Source organism: Python bivittatus, unplaced genomic scaffold (genome assembly GCF_059951505.1).
Source record: "Python bivittatus isolate LINGU-HERP-01145 unplaced genomic scaffold, Pbiv_v1 ctg000020_np1212, whole genome shotgun sequence".
Lineage (NCBI taxonomy): Eukaryota > Metazoa > Chordata > Lepidosauria > Squamata > Pythonidae > Python > Python bivittatus.
In genome coordinates this window covers 80,345,247-80,371,366 of record NW_028277030.1, presented here as the reverse complement: position 1 = coordinate 80,371,366, position 26,120 = coordinate 80,345,247, and the positions used below count along the sequence as shown (strand labels likewise).

The 26,120-nt window shown below is 36.6% G+C and overlaps 1 protein-coding gene across 15 annotated transcripts in view; it reads right to left on the bottom strand.

The window, feature by feature from the left end:
* Nucleotides 1-26,120, bottom strand: part of ARID1B (AT-rich interaction domain 1B) — a 414,597-nt gene that overhangs the window by 117,091 nt on the left and 271,386 nt on the right. For all 15 annotated transcript variants that reach the window (XM_088142352.1, XM_088142359.1, XM_088142353.1 and 12 more), the window contains one exon: nt 13,548-13,791. In XM_088142352.1, coding sequence (XP_087998478.1) covers nt 13,548-13,791 — 244 coding nt within the window. The remainder of the gene's footprint in view (nt 1-13,547; nt 13,792-26,120) is intronic.

Here is a 26,120-nt window from a genome sequence, read left to right as displayed (position 1 = left end):
GAATTTCTAGTGACCAATGCTGGGTTGTCCTAGCACTTATTCACTGCCACAGCCAGTGAGGCCTACAGCAGATCTAGAATTCTGTACAGAACTGGAAATGTATTTGTGCAGCTTTTTCTGTGCATGCATCTACTTAGAAACCAGCTCCATATTCTTTAACCCCAGGTAATCCAACTGCTGTGTTAGAACACATTTTGAATATCCTTCATAAAAATACCAACTTTAAGCCACAATCCTATCCATGTTTACTCAGAGGTAAATTGATTTGATTTTAGGGGAATCAACTCCATTTAAGTATGCATAGGACTTTGAAACTGAACAAAATTAAAAACAGGTTTGTGGCTTTCTATCACTCTAAATCTACCAACATAGTAACAGTAAAATTAAATGGGGGATTTCAAAGTAAGTAACCCTCAAGCAGTATTAAAAGCAAAGTAATAGAATTCAAAGACAGTGTGAGAAAATGAATAAAAAAAAATTAGGAATCTACTTTGGAGATGGAAGGAAAATGAACAGGAAAGGGAGAGAAGAAGACCTGAGACAGTTCTGGCATTTTCAAAAGGAGGAACAATCTTCTAACCCGTCTCCTCTTTGTGACCCCTTTTCTCTTTCTACTTTTAAACATACCCTCCACTTCTCAGGTGCTTTCTGCTACACCTTTGGCCTCTTCTATATCTCCTCTTTGGAGGATGACAACATAGGGCTGCAGAAAGAAGGACCAGAACATCTATGCTTCAGTCTCATATGGGATCAAAGCAAAGATGGTCCAAAAGCATAAAACAGTCCTCAGTAAAATGTGTGCAGAAACATTATTAAATTTATACATTTTACCCTCTGCTTATTGGTCACCTACATCAAGGTATCAAGTACAGTCAGACCAATGTCTCCTTATTCTCCCCCTCAGGCTGCCATGCATGCTAGCAACATCCTCTGCTGATATAGATCTGGAGCTCAGAATGCTGTCACCCTAAGGGATATGTTGGAAAGTGTGGCACAGCAGAAAAAGACTGGTCTTATAAGATGTTAAAGCATGTGCATGCTGCCAGACATTGCTCATTTCAGAATTCTAACCAGGTGCCAATATCAGCGTCAATGTAGTTTCCCAGATAGCTGATTAACAAAAAGAATTAAAGAAACAGGTTGAAGTTTCCACATTTGAAAATTAAAGGTAGTCAGAAACAAGAGGATGATATTCCCTAACTTGCTACTCTCTAGACTGTTGGAATGATAACTGGAATGATTTTCTGAACCAACATGGCCAGTTTTTGGCAAGCATCAAGTGGAAAAGACAGATTTTAAACTAAGGGGTCATTGACAGATTATACATCTGGAGAGTTTGTGGAATTGCTTCCCAATAGGGAAGTCTGGTCAGGAACACTTTTGTTACAGACAGTCTTTGAGCAGAACTTTGTGCTGTAAAATTTTATGATTCTGTATTTCTTTATCCAGGGCATATTAATAAAACAACATTGGCTTTCTCCTAACAGCTTGCCTATTATTCTTCCTCCCCACTATTTATTCCTTCAGCGGTTTTTTTTTTTTTTTGGTCTGAAAAGCTTAATATTTGGCTGCCCTCTGAAGGAAACAGGCATAGTGACAGATAAAAGATTTTATTCATCATATAATTCAGAATATGGGGTGGGGTGGGGGACTGAATCAATTGCTGTGCATTTAAGATTCTAACAACCCTGCAATTTTGTATAGCCATTTCCCCCCACCCCACCCCGTTCTTTCGAAGAAACTGCTTTTATTCTGCTAATAACTAACCACAGTTAGAGCAGCATGGATCCGATTAGTAGTTCTTATGGTACAAAGGGGGAGGGGGAGCTGTGATCACAGTTGCCAATTTGTCCACCTGGGTCTCTAGGAGAAAGATTAGATGAAAGCTTGCTCTTTTATTACCCACTTCATCTCTCCTCTATACTTAGGCATTTTCAGAGCTGAGGTACTGCTTTTTTAAAGGTCTAATTTGACCACCTCAAAAAGCTTTCCTTCAATTTACCTCCATGTCCCTGAGAGCAACTTACAGAAGCATAGAGCATTTCAAATGAGGGGGGAACCCCCCCCATGTCCAATACTTTTTATCACATTTCTACCGTAATTTGTAAGTGCCATCTTTTATTACTCAGTGGTGGTAATTGAGAGATTCAGATGTGTGCCTTCTATTAGTTTTCTTTCTGATCCAAAGAGACTGTCTTGCTTCTTACCCCAAGTTCCAACTGTGTGTGTCCCTCTCTTAAGTACTTTGTTGAACCCTGCCTGATATGTTCAGAGACAGCCATGAAGATATAGATAGCACCAAAATTTGATAACTGAAAGATAAATATGTACATCTGCAAATGAGAAAACTAAATCCTGACATGTTTACTCATATTATTTTCAGAGAAACATAGAAGAATTTGACTCTATGGGTAATGGAGATATTTGAAAGAGGAGGGGAAATTAACTCTTCCATTTACACACACACATACATCCACACAAATACACAAAGCATTTTTGCAGGATTCAGATCTTACTTAAAAGTACATTAGGAAGAGGTTTGAGTAAATTATCAAGACACTAAGGGAAGGCTACTTCCAATGATGAATTAAACTTTTAAGAAGTTATTTGCAATGCCTTTTAGATAACAGTCATGATGGTTACATGCTCCCTTCAGGATCAGAAGCATGTTTCTGAATACTGCTAGCTAGAGCACAATATTAGAACATGTTGTTGCTTGTGGATTTTTGAACAGGCAATTGGTTGGCTATATTCTGACATAGGATGGTGGATTAGAGAGGCCTTTATTCTGATTCATAGATTCTTCTTTTATTCTTATGTTTACTTGTATAAACTTCTAAATTAGATATGAAAACAATACGTGCTACCAGCCTACCCAATTTGTGTATTTCTTTTCATCCTTCACAGCTTCATGACATAGTCATCATTATTGCTATTGTTTCCAGCCTATATTATAGTATGAATGAGAGACAAATGGAGGAATATGAGCAGTAGACACGTTATAGAATAAAGGCTACCGATAGTCCTGCAGCACTCCACTGCACATTACCTTAAACTCTGCAAGCAAACATGGTATAAAGTATGAAATGGCCATGAGAAAATCCCTGGCCAAAATACAGCAGCTAGGCTCTTAAATGGCCCTAAAAGATCAGAACACAACATATCACTTCACTTCCAGATCCAATTCAAAGTATTGGTTATAACCTAAATGGGATTGGGACCAAAGTACTTAAAATCCAACCCCTCTGTCCTGAATCTGCTTGGGCTGCAGGAACAGCTAGAGAGGCTTCCTTCTGAGTCTACCTTTTTCTGAAATCAGACTAGTATACATATGGAAGTGTTCCTCCCACCACCCCCTCCGGAGGCTGTTCCCATTTTGTAGAATTCAGTACTACTGGAGGGTCAGCTAACTCAATTCACTCTGTCTTCAGATGTAAAATGAAGCCACAGCTGTTTTTTTTCCCTGGGGCCTTTATGGTTTCGTTAGGTAATTTTCTAACCACTCTCTAACTAATTTTCTAGCTCTCATATTTCCAATCCAATGTTTTAAATGTTGTGTTGTATTCCTTAATGTTGCTTTTAAAGTAATACTGTCTTTTAAATTTTAGCTATTTCTTTTAGTGTTTTAGATTTTTTTTTGGTAAACAGAATAGATAAAAATATATACATAAATATATTCTGAATACATGACTGATTGCTATTGGCTTGTTATTATGATTTCAAGCCTCAAGCTCATGACCTCATCTTCTCCCTTCTATTTCACACTCTGGGTTCAAGCCAAATCATTGTCTGTTGTAAAATCTAAAATGGGAAGTTATAAATGGCAAGCAGTACAGAGTGGATCAGATGTATTGGCATACTGCACTTGGACTCAAATCACAATATAAGCATGAGAGAGAGGAGGAGGGACGGGAAAGAACATGGACCTTGGGCTCTCTTACAGTAATGCCAAGTCATAACTTAGCATTATGGTACAGCAACATGATGTCTTACTGAAAAATAAGGACATTATTCTAATCCAAAATAGAGTCTTCAGGATGGACATAGGCCAGAAAACAGCCTTCTCTTTAGGGGCCTCGATACTACAGGAATATATTACCCTGGGAGATGTACTTGGCCCTCTTGCTCCTGCCTTTTAGGAAATTACTCAAAATGTTTTTTTTTAAAAGGCCTCTTTGATTACTGTTATCCTTCCAGACATTGTTAAAGACACAGCTGTTTTGGAGGGCCCTTAGGTAATGAATAGTCACCACTGGGCCCACTGAATTATGGTAGGTTTGTGCTTTTTGTTTGTTTGTTTTTAGGGTCTTTAAGATGTAAACTGCTGGGTTCGGTGGTATATAAACATAATAAATAAACAAATAAATAAACAAACATTTGATGCCAGGTGAGGAACTACTTTGTCTATTATTTATCCATTTGTGATTGCTTGTGCATACTGGAAGATAGTGTTATGTTAAAATTCATATGTGCAGTGTCCAGAGTCATTAGATTGGGGCATTAGAGAAATTTTGTTAATAAATGAATAAATGGAAGGGGAACTTCAGAAAAACTAGAGTATTATAGCTACATTCATAAAGAACAATTCTTTATGAAGTTGGACCATCAGTTTAGACTTCTCTGCAAGGTCAAATAAATGTTTCCCTATATTTCTATAGTATGGTTTGGAATTTCTCAACTGTTATGTCAGTTTCTGTTTGCAAGGGGGAGTAACAGCATTAACAACTCCTGGTTATATCATTTATAAACATGCAGATGTGGATTATTAAAGATTAATGCATTTCTGGATTGGTGTCGGCATTCCGTTTGTTTCATGCTGAAACTAATTCTGTTTTTCATTAGTCAACGACAACCCACATCGCTCTGTTCTGGAAGAGAAATCAAAGGTACATGTGTGAATTTAGAATAAGCAATGAAACTGATTACTAAGAAAGTTAACAGCTGTAATAAATCAACACATCACAATAATTTGAATCCAGCACTATCTAGGGATAAGAAAGGAACAAATCCACCAGAGATTTTTCTTTTATTATTAGAGTATATCATTTTAAATCAGATTACTAGTGACCGCTAAGGAATTTTTAAAAATTATTTCTTAGTTATATATAAATATAACTAAAAATGAAAAAAAAAATGGTTTGGCATTCATTTCCAAAAATGTTGCTTGTTCATATGAAATTATGGAGTGGGAGAGGAAATGGATGAGAATTAAATATTCATACAGATATTTACAATGACCCTGTCCAGACTGATGGTTTATATGATATTTATCTAGAATAGATACCAATATTTACTATACAACAGAGTAGTTCTTAAATTTTCATTGAAAAAGTTGTAATAATATATCAAGTCCTTTGTACTGGTCTATGACTGTAATAAACATTGATTGAGATATCAAGTCAAGTCCAGCATCCACAGTTGAAAAACCTATACAGTTCAACAGGACTTGTTTCTCCCACACTTAATCAATATGAATAAACATGTGCATTCCCGGTAGCAGCAGGAATTAGGAAGTATGGGTCTGTCCTTGCTTTCCTTGACCTTTTGGCGGCCTTCAATACCATTGACCATGGTATTCTTCTGGATTGGCTCTGTGGGTTGGGAGTGGGCAGCACAGTATTGGGCTGGTTCTGTTCCTTCCTATAGGGCTGGCACAAGTCAGTGTTGATTGGGAGCAAGAGATCCTGCCCGCGGCCCCTACTATGTGAGGTCCCGCAGGATTTGGTACTCCATTCCTATTTAACATCTACATGAAGCCACTGGGTAGATCATTTGTCGTCATGGGGTTAGGTATCTTCAGTATGCTGATGATACCCAATTATACATCTCTGCCCCTGGCGAACTAAGTGATGCTGTTGATATCTTGTCCTGGTGCCTGGAAGCTGTAGGGATCTGGATGGAGTACTACAGGCTTCAACTGAACCCTGACAAGACTGAGTGGCTCTGGGGTTTGGGGCCTTCTGTATCTGGGACTTTACCATCTTTGGTACTGGATGGGGTGGCACTACCCCAGACAGACCTGGTGCAGTGCCTTGGGGTCCCTCTAGATTCATGACTCCTGCTCGAGGAACAGGTGGCAGTCGTGGCTAGGAGGCCCTTTGTACAGCTTCATGTTGTATGCCAGTTGCACCCTTTCCTGGATTATGAGGCTCTACTCATAATCACTCACACCCTGGTCACCTCCAAAGTGGATTACTGTAATGTGCTCTACATGGGGCTGCCCTTGAAGAGTATTCAGAAGTTTAACTGGTTCAGAATGCGGCTGCATGGACAGTTATGTATGCCCCTAGGGTGGCACATGTTATACCTCTGTTCCAGGAGCCGCACTGGCTGCTGGTCTGCTTCTGGGTGCAATTCAAGGTGCTTGTTTTGACATTTAAAGCCCTACATGGCATGTGGCCAGGCTGTTTGAGGGACTGCCTCTTCCCGATCACATCTACCCATCCCATCAGGTCCAGCAGCAGTAGTATGTTGTGGGTCCCATCTGCTAAAAAGTCTGATGGGACATAGATGATGTGTCTTTTCTGCTGTGGCTCCCACCCTCTGAAACATCATCCCCCCTCCCCGAGGTGAGGCTAGCCCCATCCGTTAGCCTTTCGGAAGGCCCTGAAAACATGGCTTTTCCAGCAACCTTGGGAATCCCATGGGGAGCCTGCACAATGGTCATATTGTGTTTAGATGGATGTTCTTCTCCCATAATCTTGCTGTTATTTTTTTTTTAAGTTTTTAATAGTTGTGACATTGTTTTAATTGTTGTATGCCGCCTAGAGTCACGTTCAGTGAGATGAGAAGCCATATAAATTTGCAAAATAAAATAAAATAAATATTGTATACAGCCTTTCTGTATACATCTGTCTTATGTATGCCTATGATGGAAAGGAATAGATATGATATGTTACAATAGCCCTGCCAGATCAGAACATCCTAGTTCAGCATTTTGTTTCTCATAAAGACCAATCAGGGGGTCCTTGCAAGCAGGTGACATACCTCTCTCCTACCACCATTCTCTTGCAACTAGTATCTAGAGGCATGCTGCCCACAACTCAAAAGTAATGCTGAGTCTGTTGGTTGATTTGCTCTTCAAGAATGTATCCAATCCCCCTTTAAGACTATCCAAGTTAGCGGCCATCTTGTAATCTTGTAATAATGAATTCCACAGGTTAATTACGCACTGTATGCAGAATTCATCTGTCTGTTTCAAATGTTTTTCCAATCAGCTTCACTGGATAACCCCCAGTCCTGGTGTTTTGAGAGAAGGAGAAAAAAAAAAATACCTGTATAGTTTCTATATGCCATACAAGATTTGATACACCTTGATCTTGTTGTCCCCATTTAGTCTCCATTTTTCTAAGACAAGGAATCTGAAACTTTCTAGGCTTTTCTCACTAGGAAGATTTGAGCCTCTTTGTTACTTTCATTGTCCTCTTCTGCATTTTTTCTAGCTCTATTGTATCATTTTTCAATGTGGTAATCAGAACTGGATGTCGTATTCCAGAGGCAGATGTACTATAGATTCATATTAGAACATTACAATGTTGGCAATTTTATTTCAGTCTCTTACCTAATGATACCTAGCATGACATTTACTCTTTACATAATTAATGGACTCTGAGTTGATATCTTCACTGAACCATCCACTAAGAATCCAGGATCCAGGATATCAATGTTTGTATATGAATGTATGTATACAGTAAGTGTGTATATGTGTGTGTGTGTGTCAACAAGTCAAGAAGCACTAGTGCTATCACAAATCCTTGGAGTCTCCATTCTTACTTATCTGCGCATTTATTCCTATTCTTTGCTTTATGTTTTTAACCACTTAGAAATTCATGAAATGGCAGGTTTTCTTATCCCATGACTGTTAAATTTATTTAAGTCCTTTAGTTCTCACAGAATATCTTATCTTGTTATTTCCATTTATTTTATTTCTTCTGATTCTGTCCTTTATCTTCTGTAGTAAATCAGATGCAAAGGATTCATTCGGTTTCACAGCAATTTTCATATCCTTCTTGAGCACTCTATCACTTTTTTGTTGTGCAATGACCAAACTGATTCCCTGGCTGGTTTTCTGCTTCAAATTTATTTTAATTCTTTATACTTTCTCTGAAAGTTTTTCCCATGTACTCTTGAAATTAATCTTTTTGCAACCCTTATTACAATTTTTTTTGCCAAAGCATGCTCTTTCTCTCCCTCTCTCTCTCTATTTTTTGAACAACACCTTCTTTTTGGATCTTTGGTTCCTACAGGAACTGAAAGGTTCTTTCACCAATTTAATCCCTAATCTACATTAGATTTACTGTACTTTTGTACAGAACTGGGTTTACAGGGTATCTTTATAAAATAATAAAAACCTACCAAATCAACAAAAAATAGCTAACACTGTGGGAGCAGACTAATTTAATTGTCATGTAAATATATCCATCATTTTTTAACATTAAAATATTCTCCTCCTATTTATGATGCAATCAGACAATTTTTTAAAAGGAAGGCACATAAAATGGAAAGAGGAGACTTTAAATTGTTTCCTCCAGAAGGGCATAAGCCAGATATATATAAAACTCTTATTTTCATAATACAATACTAAAAAAAAAATGCAATGATTTTTAAGTTATGGATGAGTGGATAAAAATACTACAAGAGGAAGGAAACATGTTTTAAATATTTAGTAGCTATGTAAACCATTAATAACGGATGCTTCAAAAAGCAGATTGGTTCAGGAGAAGCACCTTTCTCAGAGCATTAAAGCACTTGTCCCCTCTGCAAGGCTTGGCCCACTGGCTCTGAAGATTCCCCTGGTTTATTTGTGCATGTATATCAGTTGCAGAACCAACTTGCTTTCTTGACAGTTTCCAAAGCCAATGTGTTTTGTGAAGGAACTCTTTCAAGTACTTTTTAAAAAATAATACTGATTTTTTAAAATAAATATCTAACTGTTGATCTGAATTTAGTAGTTGTGGGTAAATAAAATTTCAGTGGCAACTCATACTTATTCACCTGTAAGTATGCCCCACTGAATACAACTAAGTCTGAACAGATATGTACAAAACCACACTTTTCACAGTCATTTGCAAAGTAAATATTCACAACATCTTTAATTTTGGGCATCATTGTTTCTTTAGCTATAGCTTCCATGATATAATTACTCTTTGGATATTAGTATTAGGAACTTTAAATGGGTTTGAATTATATTTATATAATTGAATTGAATTATATTTTGCGACAAATTATTTAACTAACCTATTATATTAATAGTAGGTTAAGAAACTACAATTAAAACCATTTCAAAGCAGTAAATAGAAACCATGTCTGCCAGGTTCTTCCAGATGGCCACCTTAAACCATGGTATCCACCAATCCTTGGCCTCTCAGAAAAGTATACTGGCATAAATTGTGTTTCCTCCATTGCTGATCCCTTTTTTACCATAATGAGTCCAGCAAATCAGATATCCTTACTGATTTAATACAGGCAATGTTAAGGAAAGAGATTGATGGTAATAAACCTTGGCTTTACTTCCCCTTCCACAAAGTATCACTTGCCAATGGGAAAAACAGCCCACAATCACATCATGGAACTGCCTGGCTATCTTCATCATAAGGCAAAGTAAGCTGTACATCCACAGAGATGAACTTCCTAATCTTTGGGAAAGACATTTAAATATAATTTCATTAGGGCCAAATTAAAACAAAGGTAAGCAATATAACCTCTAATAGGTTACCACAGCTTTTCATAATTGAACACCTACGTTAATAACTATTTATTTTGCTTGTATGCTGTCCATTCCCAGATGCTATGGATGGCTAACAATGTCAACATAAAATAAAGTAATACTCCAAACCTCAAGTACATATAAACTTTACAAAATAAAATAGATTTAAAAACCTAGTAAAAGAAACTTCATGTCCCTGCAAACCCTACCTTTAATTATAACACACCATCCTCCTGTGCAAGACGGGCAGAAGACATGAGTTTTCTCATTATTGCACGTGTGTCATTCAACTTACAATGGCAGAGATGCCATATCAGAAATCCTTCCCCCCAACCTCCCCAAAACTATCAATTCTAAGCAACAATCCAACATTTCCTTTCCCATTACTATGTCCCATCAGACAAGGCGGCTAAGAAATACATATGACTAAAACCTTTTAGTTTTGCTAGCCTGTCTTTAGGAAAAAAATGAATCTACTTGTGAGAAGAGCTTCATAATTCATGTTCTTCATCTGTTGAAATATCTATCACCAAAGGAATTTTATAAAGCTACAACTAGGTTTCTGTGCTCTGCAGAACAGTTTGCCTTAAATCATATGGTTACCACTTCAGTCCCCTTGTTTTTTAGCTGTTGACTAAGCTTAAAATGCATATAGTTTTCATCTTTCAGACTCACCAGTGTTTTCCATGACATTAGTTTCACTGCCTAGAAAGTGGTAGCTAGTTAAATAATTTTATTCTCTAGACCTGCTTTGGTAAGTCCATGTAGGAAGTACAGGTTGCATTTTTCTTTCCTTCCCTCCACGCTGCTCTGTTACTTTTAAATTTCTAATATGTGAAAGCAAACAAACAAACGCATGCCTAATCCTGATTAAAACAAGGAAAGCGTCCAACCTCTTTTCCAGCAGTGGGTATGTTTGTGTGTGTTTGTGCACTGGGAAACATGAGATGGGTTGCACAGGCTCTGCTGTGGGTCACGTTTCCAGAAGGGAAGACAGCGAAGGGCTTAGACTGGAGCTTCTGGCAACAATTTGACCTGCTGCCCAAAGACCTCTCCCAAAAGGAAGTACTGGAAGAATTTTATCCACGCAACCACTAGTCCAACCTGACCGATTTTCAAACATAATCTTTTCTTTTGTTCTCTCACCAAATTTGGGCACATTTTGTTAAGTTTTCCTAGATTTATCACCCTCATGAATAGAGAGATGGAGTCCTGGCTCCCTTCACATAATTTATCTCAAATATTCCAACAAACCATACTCCTAAGACTGAAGAATTTTCCATTTTAAACTCAAATTATAACACCTTCATGATATAGGAATAAAATGTGCTGTTTTTTGCTGCCTTCATGCTAGAACACTCTTAACTGGAAATAAACATACTGCTGCTTCTCCTCCACCCTAAAGAGACTATATATTTAAAGCTTTTTTAAAAAAATAAGTTTCTCTTTTGAACTATATAGCACCTAACTCAGTGATTCTTAAAGTGTTTGACTCAAAATACCCCTTTTCCCAGTCTCAAATAATGTCCTTATCCCCACAAAAACAAACAGACCCAGAATGTGTTGTTTTACACAAGTATCTCGATGGTAGGGCAGGCAGTCCCTAACTGGAACCTCAAATCACGAAAAAGCAATTACAAATTGCTCCATCACCCCAGGATATGCCCAAAGAGCCAGTAGCTTAAGACTCCCTTCTCCTACCTAAACTCAGAAAAAGACTGCTGCATCTGTTTTTGCTGTCCCATTCCCTGCTACTTTCTGGGGATTCATTTGGGAGCAAGTTGTATTGCAGGGCTTCAGATGTTGGCCCTGTCTCTACTATCAAAAGCTCCTTAAAGTTACATATTTGCCTAACAGATTATTGCCCATAGTAAGCATATAGGATGTGCTCTTATCATACAAAAAAATTTTCATAATCACAGGGCTTCTGTGTAAAGGAACATGAATATATCTCATGCACAGGACAATGATTGGACACCTATACAATTGCTAAGTACTGTAATTACTGAATACAGTATCAGTGATGAAAATCACACGATGTAAATGACATTTTGTACAATTTGCCAGTAGACAGTATGCATTTCCCTTCAAAAGCTACTGCAAGACTGGAGACTCCAGAAAGGACCTCAGAGAGTAATATTTAAAACAAGGGAGGGAGACTCAGAAGAGCAAATTCCCTCCATTTTATCAATGAACATATTATTTGTTATGTGAGAAAAAAATAAAAAAGAACACTTACAATTTCTTTTTGTTTTAAAGGAAAAGAGAGCAAAGTATAAATGATAGGTAAGATTGCAATATATTCTTTAATAAGGACTGCTTAGCTGCCTTACATTGCACATAAAGACTCATGAAACAGGGTGGGGGTTATTTTAGTCAATTTGTCCATATCATAATTAAACCTTGGAACAGAATATTTCTGTAGCTATTGGAGCATCTGGTAAAAACATAATACTGGTCCATTAGAAACTGAGAGCTGGCCACAGAATGTTGTGATCCCAGCCTCCTGCTTTTTAACATTTTTGCTTTGTTAGTAAACTGAGACTTTGGGCCCAGGAAGCAAGCCAAGCTAGCGCTCACTAAATGTTCTGGCATCAGCAATGCATTTTGATGTAATGCCATGTCAGCTTTCACTCCTCAGTTATCATTTTATTAAAAAGAACGGGGGGGGGGGAGGGAGAGATCATCCTTCTAAATGACAAGCATTTCCTTTTGCAAATAGTAATTAACAATACACTGGTAAAAATGGAGTGATAAATGAGGAAGAAACTGCATAACATCTGTGATGTACAAAGTTCTGAAAGCACTTTAAATGATTTCTATATTTTATAATATGACTATGTTTTACTTCAGTGATAGAGAGGCTACAGTTGATGGTGGTGAGTAAATTACGCAGTATGGGATCCAACTCTCAGCTATATGTGCCCATGCTTTTTTTCAACGGGGAAAGAAAGAAATAAGTTATGACAATGTATGTATTATGATGTACTTTCATTCTCACAAACATGATCAAGATGAAAACAAACAAACAAACAAACAAACAAATAATAATATAATGGAGAAGGACAGTGCTTAAACAACACATAGGGTCAAACCAAACATTTAGAAATTCAGTTGGAGTCATTCTTTATGTTCTTTTGATACTTCTTTAGGTGCCAATTTCTTTTTGGTTGACAAAGGTATGAGATAAAGGATGCTTTTACACCAGTAAACGATGGGACCAGAACACCTTAATTTTAACCAACTTTTCAGGAAAAACAACCCCCTGCTAAATTTTTGCAATGCTGACGTAGTATCAGCAATACAACTGCTCCTTGTTTTATAATTACTTTCCAGAAGGGGGAAAAATGATTGGGTAAGTCAATCTATGTCATACAGACAAGCTTGTGGCAAGACTCAATAGGAGATCAGAAGCTGACTAAGATCAGAACAGACAAACTGGGAGGGAGGCAAAAAGTGACAATCAAGATACAGCACAATCTCATATGCATGTTTATTCAGAAGCAGGACCCATTCTGAATTAAATGAAGCTTACTTCTTGAAGTAACTATGCATAATATTGCAGTCTTATTTTTGTTCATTTGCAAAACAAACATCAGTGACCTTTTGAAAGGGGTGAGGTGTGAATTTTGGCTGTGTAACAATTTACAAAGTATTCCTCCTTAACAAGTTTAACTGTTTCATTCTATCCTTTAATCTGAATTCTTTAATTCAAATGACTGAGAGTATGACATATGCCTGGGATGGAGAAGGGAGAAGCACATACAAATATTGATAAAAAAACAAAACAGACCACTACAAATTGCTGAATACAGATATATATTTAAAGCCCACCATTTACCTGGAATACTTGCAGGAGAAATGGGACCAGACCTTGACTGGTTGCTTCCAGCTGGAGAGCCCACGGGGGAAGGGGACGGGCCCCCAGGAATGCTGGAGAGATGTGGAGAGGCATGAGGGGAGAAAGGTGACTGTGCTGGATTGCTCTGCTCCCCTTGACTGCTGGTAGAACCTGATGCGCTAACCGCTGAACTCAATGTGGCTTCAGTTCCAGTAGGCAGGTCATCAATGGAGCCTGATAAATCCTGAGAAGAAAGAGCAGGAGAAATTGATAAAAGAGTAGTTGCAATCAACATCCAAAATAAGGTACACAAAATATTGGAAGGTGGTAGAACAAATTCCAGTTTGGGACAAATGTCATGAATACATTGCCCTGAACTAATAACAAGCAATTAAAATTGAAACGAATGATTGGTATTTCTTCTTTCTTATATAAAAATGCACCAAATGTATAATAAACTTTCACTTGTATCAACATTTTCCCAGATGTTAGTGCAATTAAAGGGACAATATACAGATTCTAATTCAGTTATAATATAGTTATTAGAATATAATTATTGAAGTTGGACTAGTGAGGAATCTCTTCCATAACTCATTCATGTTTCACTGTAGACATTTTCCCAGATTATGATGACATTCTATAGGACTTCATTCATGCATATTACTTATGCTGTCAGTATTTAATTCTGTGGCTTTATTAGATGAATATAATGTAGTGTTATAATATAATGTAGTGTTATTTATCCTATTAAGCATAAAGTGAGAGTTTTAAAATATACTGCTGAACTACAGTATTTTCACTCAGTTTTAAATCAGATAGGAAAAGCAATACCCTAATCCCACAGTTTCCAAATTATGCACTGTGGCGCCCTGGGGCATAAAGCGAACTCACAGGGATGCCATTGGATATTTTACTACTTAATAAATGGTACTGTGAGTTTGCTGTGGTGATCTGGAGTACCTTGGCACAGAGTTAGGGAACCCCTAGGGGCGCCATGAACTGAGAAAGTTGGGATGCTCTGCCCTAATGTCTTACTCTATTGGAGGTGAAAATATATTAATGCAAAGTTTGTTCTGCTGCACTGCTTACAAACCACTATAGAAAATATTGAACCCACTTAAAGTGCCCTTGGGCTTCAAGTATTTAATTATTTTCCAAAATGGCAAGTTAGTTCTATTCAAGCAGATTGCTAAACCAAAACTGTTACAAGTAAAGTAATATAATTAAGTTTGATTTACGGTCTTACAGATAGTATTACAGTTGCACCAGATATGTGCAACCACAATGCCAATAAGCCACAAAGGATACAAATGGATAGACCCGGGGACATGATGAGGCTACAGCAGAAGCTAATAAGAATCTGAAGCAGCTTAGAAGTTGGTCTTAACTTCAACAAACAGGTGGCATAAGAAAAACGCTCCTATCAGATGGAGAGCCTGAATTCTGATTAATTCGAATTCCACACAGGATCCTCTCATAGACCTATTGTGCTTTCCTAGTAGTGCTTCTGCAGTGTAGTTGCTTTGATGATGTAGACAGAAAAAGTTTAAGTGTGAGGAAGTGAATGTGTTAGAAACACTTCTCTTTTTACATACTGAAATGCAGTAACTTTTCCAGAAAGAATTTTGCTTTTACTGTTGTCCTTGACAGAAAATCATAGCATTTCTTTTTCTTTTTTTTGATACAAGTGAATGCATTGGTTGATCTAAAGCAATCCTACTTCTGGCTTTTCACAATGACACATGAGTCTCTTAATTAATTGCCTCCTGAATTTGTTAACTCCAAGAACATATTGTCCTCTGCATTTCTAAAAAGCAAATTAGCTATATGGCGAGAGAATTCAACATTTTGATTTTTTCTTTACAGTAGTTATCTGATCACAATTCTGAGTAAATGTGTTCTTTTTTTAAAAAAAAAAATTAGCTGCCAGCAGTGAATGTTGTGAACCCCTGTATATGTGAGTATGTATCGACAGTGGTGCCAAGGTCTCCAATAGCAAACATACTGCAAAGGTTTCCTGGCTAAAAAGCAACCACAGTAGGAAAACTTCTCTAAAAATGAACCTAACATCACTCACCTCTCGAGATCCACAAGATTCCAGAATCTACAAGATTCTGGAGAAGGGGAAGGAAGAGAAATTCACAATTCTGGAATAAGTGCAGTACAAATCTTCAATATCTTGCATTAATACATAACTTATTGTTCAGAACTACTACTGTTATCTATTTTCACAGATAATAATTTTTGTAAATAATTATTGTAAGCAAGAAGCATGGGTTGGGATTACATATACCTGCATAATTAACCTCTAAAATCCTACTTGAATTTATGGGACATAGGATTCATCCAAGAGCTCCACAGTGGATGTGCCTTGCTTGGGAGCAACCCACATTGCAAGGCAATGTCAATGGGTAAGATAGCATCCAATGAAACTACTTCCTTTTCTCTCAGGTTACTGTAATCTTGGAATCTGTTGAACTGGGGTGATCTATTTGTACAACAAAAAGCATTCTAATCTCTCTTCTCTGTTAAATGCATAGCAGACAGCACAAGAGCTATTCAGGGTACATTTTATGTTATTGACACCTTTAGTCCACTGAGTGCTACAGTGTCAAGAGGGTTTCCTTTCCCTACATAATACAGCTACATTTACCAAATCTCACTCTCTTTACAAGTTATGCACAACAGTAATTATGGATCCCAACTGGGTTAGCCAAGTTACATTCTCATCATTCACTGGGAAACAATCATCATTACTAAGGAAAACTGAGTAACCCATTCCCTTTACAATGATACTGTTGAAATATTCCTCCTTCAAAGCTAAGACATATTTATTATTGTTTCTATGAAATTTTTTTTTTTACTCACAGAGCCCTAAGTTAGTCAAAATTAAACACAATTTCTTACTGTTAGAACATAGTAAAAACAACGACTAATAGAATTAATTATCTCATCAAAAAGCCTAATTAAAAACATAGTTGTATAAATGGATTCCTTGCCATTGCTGCCACCTGGAAATCCAGAAACAGTTGAAAATCAAGGATCACCTCCAAAGTCACTTTCAGATGGAATGCAATCCCATACACAATTGACTGACCATGGCAGCATGCACAGCAAACTACTATGACACCACAATGACATCTGTGCAGTGATATCACCCAAATACTGCCTCTGATACTTGTGCCCCAATAACTGAGGCAACTATGTAAGTTGCAGCGTTTACTTTTCATCCTTTGGCCCTCTATGCTTCCTCTCCTCCCACCAAACAGACACCCATGAAAGAACTGTAGTCTACAATATCTTCCTGTTATCTAAATTTAATTTCATGTGCATTTAGCCTATTATTAAATGTAGGTAATTATTAAGGGAATTAACTGCTTCCTCGACTTAGTTGATAAGGAGCAGAAGAGCTGGATGACACAATCATATTGGTGGCACTCACTTCAATGCTCTGCATGACTTTCCAATAGTTTCATGTAGATGTTAAATAGCATAGGAGTCAAGAAGTAGCTAAGTACCATTAGACTCCCAGCACTACTTTCTTGACATGGTTTGATGGACAGGATCAGATCCATTGCAAAACTGTGTTCCCAAGGAGTAACGTCAAGGTCCAAGAAGGATATCATAGCCAACGGTACTGAAAATCACCAAGAGGCCTAAAAAAATTAGTAGGGCCATATGCCTGCATCCAGTTTCTATTACAGGTAATTCACTAAAACAACTAAATTAGTCTCAGTTGCAATATATTGCTTAAAAGCCAGACTGAAATGGGTCCAAATAAACAGTATTTTCCAGATGTGTCTGGATTTGCTAGGCCATCACATTTTTAATCACCTTAGTCAGAAAAGGCACATTTGAGACTGGTTAATAATTTCCCAATCCCTCTAGGTCAAGTAAAAGTTTCTTTAATAATAGCCTCCTTTAACTCTGAATGACCATAGCAATAGCTATTCTAATGTTGACCAGGGAGTTCTCTGCTTTGAAAACAGAATTACACAGAGCTGCTTCATCATGACTGACTTAAGTTCCACTGATTTCCATCCATCTGGCCTAAGTATGATTAATTCTGGATCCATTCCATTATTAATATGCCTTACTAGAAATGAAGTTCAACAGAAAATAAAAGAAATGCTTTGCCATGTTTATGAAATGTATATAAATATTATCTTTCATGTATCCAGACGGAGTTCTGTTTAACAATAATATACTCTGCACAATTTACATTACCATACCATTACAACATTTATAAAAACTAACAAGCAGCTTCATTTATAATGAGGAATATACATTTCTACCTAACACATTTTCTATTGAGGATCTTTTTTAATCAAATTGTGTCCTTTAAAACAAGAATAATTCTTTCCACAATACATTAAGACTTTTCAATGCTTGTACAATATATTATAAAAAGTAAGATATGTCAGAATTACTTCTATTTAGTTTAAAAAATGAGACTGCGAATTATTTTCATTAGAAAAACAATAAATACAACATCTAGTAAACTATGACATAACAAAGTTAATATATTGAGGATGTACAGACAGAGATACCTGTTTTGTCTCTATTTTAAAAAAATAAGCATTATTTTCTATCCATAAAATCAAGATGGAGGAACTTAATCATAGTAAATTCATTATACAGATATTTTTATACAACAAACTATATGACATTCAGATAATAAAGTGGAGCCTTGAATGAAGTCAAATGCTTATTAAATGCAGCAGAATAGCTGATAAAACAAACACTGGCGGCACAGAATACAATGAAATATTGAAACAACCCCTGTCAAGATAGGTTGTTTAAAATGAATACAAAAAAAGAAAAGATGAAAGAACAAAAAGAAATCATGCACCCCCAAGGGACACCTGTTACAATAATGTGCCCTACTGCATTTAGGGCAACCCATTCCTTCCAGACAACAGTCAAGACACTGATAACATTTTTTGAACTGCAGGTAACCCATTTTATAAGGCCAAGTAATGCTTCAAAATGTTATTAAGTATGCAACATAGTGAAGGATAAAATGATTTGCAGTTCGGGGATCAAGAAAATACCCAAGAGTCCGCTGTAATGCAACAATTTATCTTTGGCTCACTCCGTGAACTATGCGAATGAAAGAGGAGTGGAGGGTGAAAGTATCTAGAGGGGTTTACTTACCCCTCCTTGCATATCAGATCAAATTACGACTTTTCATTTTACTAATCCCCTTGGAAGTGAAGTGTGTGACAAATCTCAGGCATTCCCTCAAGTGTGTGCCTTCAAGGGATTTCCTCACAAATCTGACAAAGCTCATTCATAAAATCAAAAGGGCTCCACGTGATATAACTCTGTTTAAAGAATTACATTTTATCCAAAAAAAAAAAAAAAAACCCAAGTGGGAGGAGGAGGGGGAGGAAGAAGAAACATGAGTACAGCTTTCAAATGCTTTGTGTGTATTTTTTGCATTACCCCTACTGAATCCTTCCCTTGCCCCCAATTCACCTTTCTTGATTTCCTTAACAAGACAAAACTCAGCAGTATTTCTTTCTCATACTGCATAAAGCTACAGGGATATCTTGAAGTGTATTTAGCTTCTTTGTTATGAAATTCTATATAAGCAAACCTAAGCATCAGTCCCACTGAACTCAATGAAAACTACTTCTAAATAGACACATCCAGGGCTGCACCATCAGTCATAAATATTTTTACAGAAAAATATGTTTTGCTAAATTATCAGCAAGTTACCAAGACTTAACTTGCTAGTTATTCCAATCAAATATACAGTGGTCATACAATTGTGGTTTGCTACCTCACATAGATACAGAAGATATTTCTGTGTGAATTGCACATGTCTCTTAATATGATATAAATACCCATCTTGCTGCATACATAAATGGCAAGAAACAACTAAAAAATATGTTTTTCTAGCACAGGAGCAGAAGTTAATTATTAGGCACATCTGCATCGCACATGACCTATATGGAGGATTTCCACAATTACCATCCTAGAAAGATATTTCTGTGTTGGAAATTTCATCTTGGGTACACTGTACTAACAAGTGGAATCCAGAAACAGTGACACTCTGGAAATAACAGAAAAACATGTAACAATCAGCACTTTTAAAATGCTTTTTTAACCTTATCTTAGCAATCCCCTCATGTCCTTGTTTGTTTGTTTATTTATTTATTCAATGTGTATAGCTGCCCATCTCACATATGTGACCCACAACAATGCAAACCAGAAGAACAATTTTGCTTAAAGCTGTGTGCCATTTGAACTTAAGAAATATGGAAACAGAGAATACATAATTTATGCACGTACAAGCATATGTATCTTCATCTTTTTATGCATAATTTTATAAATCAATAGTATAGTTATTTACCATAAACGTATTTAAATATATCCAGTTGTAAAGTTACTGTTTAGAAAGATGCTAATAAAATAAGAGGAGTTCCACAATAGGTTAAACAGAGATCTTATTTAAAAAAGAAGCTTTGTAACTGATCCTTCTCCAGAGAATAATTTAGTCAGCAGGGCACCAACTTTGTCCTTTTAGAATGACAATCAGATCTACAATCCTTGTAAAGAACAAAGAGATCTTATTGCATTTTATTCAAACTAAGACATCTTTTCATCCTACAAAGTTCCCATTTATCTTTTTAACTGTTTATTTTTGGAAGGTTGGCAGGTTTGGTCATTGTAGGGATCCTTGTATGGAAAGGAAGTCCCCACGCAGATTCCAAAGGCCCGCTGGGGCAGGCATTTCATTAGTCTCAAAAGTTGGGGTTGTCATTTCCCTGGAAGTAAAAATAGGTAATGTTAACATTAATGTTTCTCCCCATTAGATTTGCTTCATACACACAACACATTCTTTTGTTATTATTATAATATCTAATTTAAACCGAAGAATTTGAGTCACAAAAGGGGAAAAAGAATCCTGCTGTAATACTTCTCAGTTAATAATTTATTCCAATATTAAGTCAACCAATGGATTATACTAGCTATTATATCTTGGTCAGTTCTTAAACTCTGTTTACAGATTAAAGCTTGACTGTAAGCAAGCCATCTTTGCTAAGGATTTAAACTTCTTAGAGTGATATTCATGGTTATCTCCTCTCCACTGCTTCCATCCACGCACAACTTTTCTTGAATCCATGTGACAGGTATAAGGGTAAAAAGAAGAGAATCATGTTGAGCTTAAGTTTATAATGGCACGCTTTCTTGGTGGCACAGGACCTTATCAGACTTCCAACATGGGATCACCCTTGAAACAATTCACAGACTGCAATTGTAGCACAGTCAGCAAAGGAAGTTATTGGCAGTAAACTATGTACAAAGAAGCAGGAAATCCAAGGCAACTCACCAATGAATTGGAGAAGGGAAGGGGTTCAGACACACTTCGACAGATAAATCAACATACTCAAAGAACATTCCTAAAATGTTTCTTGATTATATTTCACTGGTGATAACTTATTTCTAATGAAGCTAGGTAAATACAGCAGCATTCTCTTTGTTGCAGTATTTTAAGAAAACACACACACACATACAATAAATCAGTTCACATTAAGCATAGAGGAAACAAATGCTAAACGTTGGAATTTTGTTTAAGAAAACATTCCACTGTACATCATTAAAAGGAAAACACAACACCCACCAGACATGAAAAATAAGTCTGTAGCTATAATTAGTTGGGTAGCATTTGGTCACTAGTTCCTGAATATCAATTTGTCTTCAGGCATTTATAATAGTTATCAGCTTCACTGTACAAAAATACCACAACTAGGCAATAAATCAGGGTGGGTTTTTTATTTAAAAAACTCATGCTATGTGACAAACCTTTTACTAAAGTCATTCAGAACTCATACTCCAATGTAGACTATGAGTTCTGTCTATTGGGTTTTCTATCTATCAACCCATCCACCCATCCACCCATCCACCCATCCATCCAGTCAATTCAAAAAGTATACAAATTCTGATGACTGGAAAATTTCAGGAAGCTTCCATAGGAACTTTTCCCAGTAAGTGGTCAAGTGCTCTCTAATCAGTTGTTGGAAATACAGGAGAACATGGACAAAGTGACAGTATCATTGAACAGTGTCACTTCATCTATTTCCTGCTTTGGAACCATGAACAGAATCTTACATCGAAATTTTGCCTATCCTGACACAGAAACTGTGCATATTAACCAAATAATGGACGTTCTGTGATAAATTCATAGTCTCCAACATCTGGTGGCAATTATCTATATAGTGGACCTTCAATTTAGGTATTTTCTCCATGTAAATATACAAAACAGCTAGTACAGTATTTATGCACATTCATCAGTCAATTCTTTTCTACTTTTGTACTGGGTCACTTAGTAAGTAATTATTTCAAATTATTAGTTGAATGGTTTGGAAGAAAATGAAAAACACAGTGATTAAATAAACTTAATTATTTTTTCCAGTTGACACGGCTGGCACTCCTACCAAGCCCTAATCCCTCCGTGGAATAGTGAAAATGGTTCCCAAATGTCCTTTCCAGCACTGTAAGCTCATCAGAGAATAAAAGGAAACAAAAGGAAGATGATGATGGAAATGTATAAGGCACCAGTCACATGGTCACACAGCACACATAACTTGGGCATGGGGAGAGAATAACGGGTTGTGTAAGTTCTAAAGCTGAGTTAATGGAACTGGCTAATTATCCCAGAAAGGGTTAAATTTAGCCCCAAACAGACCTAGTTATTTCTTAGGGTAAATTAATTCTACATACATTATGTGGACTATTTGATATCTGTGATCCAGTTTAAATCCTAGAGAGGCCCCATGAAAACAGGGCTTTTTAAGGCATTCTTTGTAGAGTTCCCCCACTTCTGCAGTGACACAGGGGTCATAAATAGGCATCTATTGCACCTATCCAGAGGGGTACCTTACCCAATGACACTACCACATTTTGTTTGCATATTTTAAAATCCAGAATGGGGAGGAAACAAAGTACAGGAAATGGGGTAGGAAATGACAAGCTCCCAGCTTCTACTGCAGTGCATGGAAGAACTGAAACCATGGTTGCAGGCAGGCAAAGTCATCCAAGATGACGTGTGGCTGGTGCCTGAAGTCAGCTGACTGGGCCAGAGAATATGACTAAACACACACATGAGCACACACTGTAACAGTGAGAGCAAAATGGATGTTCCTTCACCTCATTACATCTTTAGAACAGCAGGGCTTTTTGCATGGTTAAGAAAATATTTGATTTGATTCTATTTATATGCTGCCCCAATTATAAGACATTGGGATGGGGCAAGCTGTTCCCCAAGAGTAGTGCAGCCACAGAAAAGGGAAGCTTGCTGGTTCTTGCCTCTTAGCCACGCTCTTGAGGTATGGCAATCTGTAGCCTCGTTTCTGCAACTTGAACATACAGGACTGGCAGATTCTACTTGGAGAAGTTGTTTCTGAAGGTAATCAGGATCCAAGCCATAAAGAGTTTTACAGGTAATAAAGAGCATTTTGAATTGTAGTTAGAAAATGTATAGCTAGTCAGCCCAGTGACCAAAGAAGAGGTGTTACTTCTTTACCAAATCTTTTACCAAAACGTTTACCTACCAGCAAATGGCTTGCTACATTCTGTACTAACTGCAGTTTCTGAATAGCCTTCAAATGAAGCTCCATGTAGAATGTGCTACAGTAATCAGGTGAAAAGTGATAAGGGCATCAGTGACTGTCCTCAGGGCATTATGCTCCAAGAATGGCCACATCTGTTGAGCAAAGGCTCTCCTGGACCTAGCCTCTTTCTGTTCCAGAAGGAGCTTCAAGTCCAGGAAAATCCCCAAATCATGGACTTATGGTTGTGATATCTGGACCCCCTGAAAATTATTTTAATTCCTAAACCTGATGTTACAATTTTATTAGATGCTTGGAAGATAAACCTGTTCATACCTACTCTGATAGACATCATTACTGATATAGTTCCTGCACTTGATATATACCTTAAAATCAGTTTTTAAATGGAAAATAACACTGAGAAAGTTTATTCAGCTGCTTTTGTTCATGGCCCTTATCCTTTCCTCATGATACTAAAGGACTGGGAAGATTTAATGTCAATGTCTTCGATTTTAAATTTGTTTTTATTGTAATTTTACAGAGAGATCTCAATGGTCAGTGGCCTACTGAGCCAGATGGATGGATGGACAGATAGATAGATATATTAATATTTCACTGAGAGAGTGAATATCCCAGGTACCTCGAAAGAAGTGGCTGTAAGATTGTTTCTTAAGAAATCTTTGCTGGACCAGAAGGGTTACAATCCTAATAACTCTTACATAGATACTCAAGAAAATGCTACTGACTCATTTTCAAGCATTACTGGAAATTCAGTTGTGGTATTTGATGGGAACAACCTTGGTTACTTGGTATCTGATTTATTCTCACATGATTCCATGTAACCCCTCCCCCTCACCCAGTTGGGTGAATAAAGAGGGGTTTAGGTTCATTTCTTTTTGTCATCAGATTCCTATGCTGTTTGGATGTGCTGAATTACTCTTCCTGTTTTAAATTACCCATAGTAATGGGCTGGATGAATCAACAGAGGTACTGGATAACATGGAGATGCTGGGGTCTACTAAGCTGATTTTCAACTTTTACTAGATGGAGATGCACTACTCACAAAGAATTTTGGGATATTTTGGTACCCACATAAATTTTTGAGATCTTGAGGCCCAAGTGGGTATAACTGTTTGAGCATGTTGTTAGCTGCAGTCTTCTGAATAAAGATAGCTTAATTACAATAATCCATTTCATGGTAACTTCCACGTTGAATTATTATAATGCATTATAGTTTTAACTAATATACATTCAGTTACAAGAATTCTGCTTGGTTTGCTAGGTGGAGCCTTATTACATCAATTTTCAACAATCCACGTTAACTATCTATTTGCTATTAAGTCCAACATAAGGTATTTTATATGACTCCAAATGCCTCTTTCCATATCACTCTGTTATGCAATATGATCACCAGAGGCTGCATCTCTCTCTACTTCTTTTATTAGTGACTAAAAAAAAAGCTGACCTTATGATATTGCCCTGATTAAAGGAAAACATAAAACTCTACAAATAAATAAAAAACAGATTACATATAATATCTACACAATTTACATGTGCATATAAGGACATGGATGGCATATTCATGTATAAACATCAATTCTTGGGAAAAGGTTAAAGAGATCACAAACATTCAGTTTAGTAAGTGAGGTTTATTTAATTCTAGCAGTTTAGCTTGACAAGTAGTTATTCATATAGTAGAAGAAGCTAAAAGGGATCAATTTAGATTCCTCAATATTTCTAATTGTAAATTCACTTTTTCCTGCAAAACCAGCAACTAACAGTGTATGTCAAGAAGTCTTCAGAAATCTTGCTGGTCTTGCCGTCTAGACAACAACTGAACTAAAGTTTTAATCTCCTACATAACTGGGGAAAAATACAAAGGCACAGGAATCACAGAGGCCAATTCTAATGAAGAGCTATTTTCTTTCCAAATTTAGAAATATTTAAATCCTGATCCTTGATCTATAATCTGAACAGGCACATAAGGAAAGCTGCATTAGCTCTACCTAGCTAATGTTTCCTTTTTTTAAAAAAAACCTCTCACTCTGCTAATTTTCTAAAATATGAATCTACAGAAAGAGAACTTTAATCATATATTCTAAAACAGGCAAGATTTTAGAAAGGAAAATATGCCATGGTGCACTTTGCAATTATAACATGATGGATTTGAACCAAAATTATACAAATACAGAAAGGTACCACAGAATCTTTCTTGTGTCAGAAGTGTTCTTTATACATGGTTCTTTTGGGGTGTATTTGAAATATATAATAGCATTTCCAAGGATATCCTAAAAAGATTCATGCATACATGCATGGATACACGAGTGCACAAAACACACATAGAAACACCCCAGTATTAGCATGCCATATAAAACAACTTTGAATAATTTCCCAGATGCTCTATTCCCCTAAGGAAATAGATTCTAAAATAGATTCAGAACAATACTAAGACGACAACTGGTTCAAATTAACCTGTTAGTTAATAGCTCATTGGTGCTATTCAGCCAGCTATTATATTCTGCCAAATTCTGGTACTTAAAAAGAAGAAAACTTCAGAGAATTTGGATACATTAAAAAACAAAACAAAACCCTGCCTTTCTCATACACAAATCAATCTTTACGACCCAGAGATTTTTTATAAGGTGTAATAAGAACTATAAATAGACCAGACAAAAGATTTCCTCAATATATCTATATTTAAAATTAAAAGCATACAGAATATATCTGCAAAACTGAAAGCAACAACTCAGTAGCGCACCAATTCTTAAAAGTAGGGACTCTTCATTTTTATGTAGAAATAGAGTATTTAACATGCAGTTTTACAAATTAAAAAAAAAATGAATAAAGATTTTTTTCTTCAGCACTGTAGCAATGAGAACTTCCATAACCATGTAGTTTACTACAACTACATCAGCATACTTAAAAAAAAAAATTAATCCCTCCTCCCCAATTTCTATTTTGAGAAAATCTGTTTAAAAACATCTACTTTTCTCTAATTTTATAAGTATTGTTC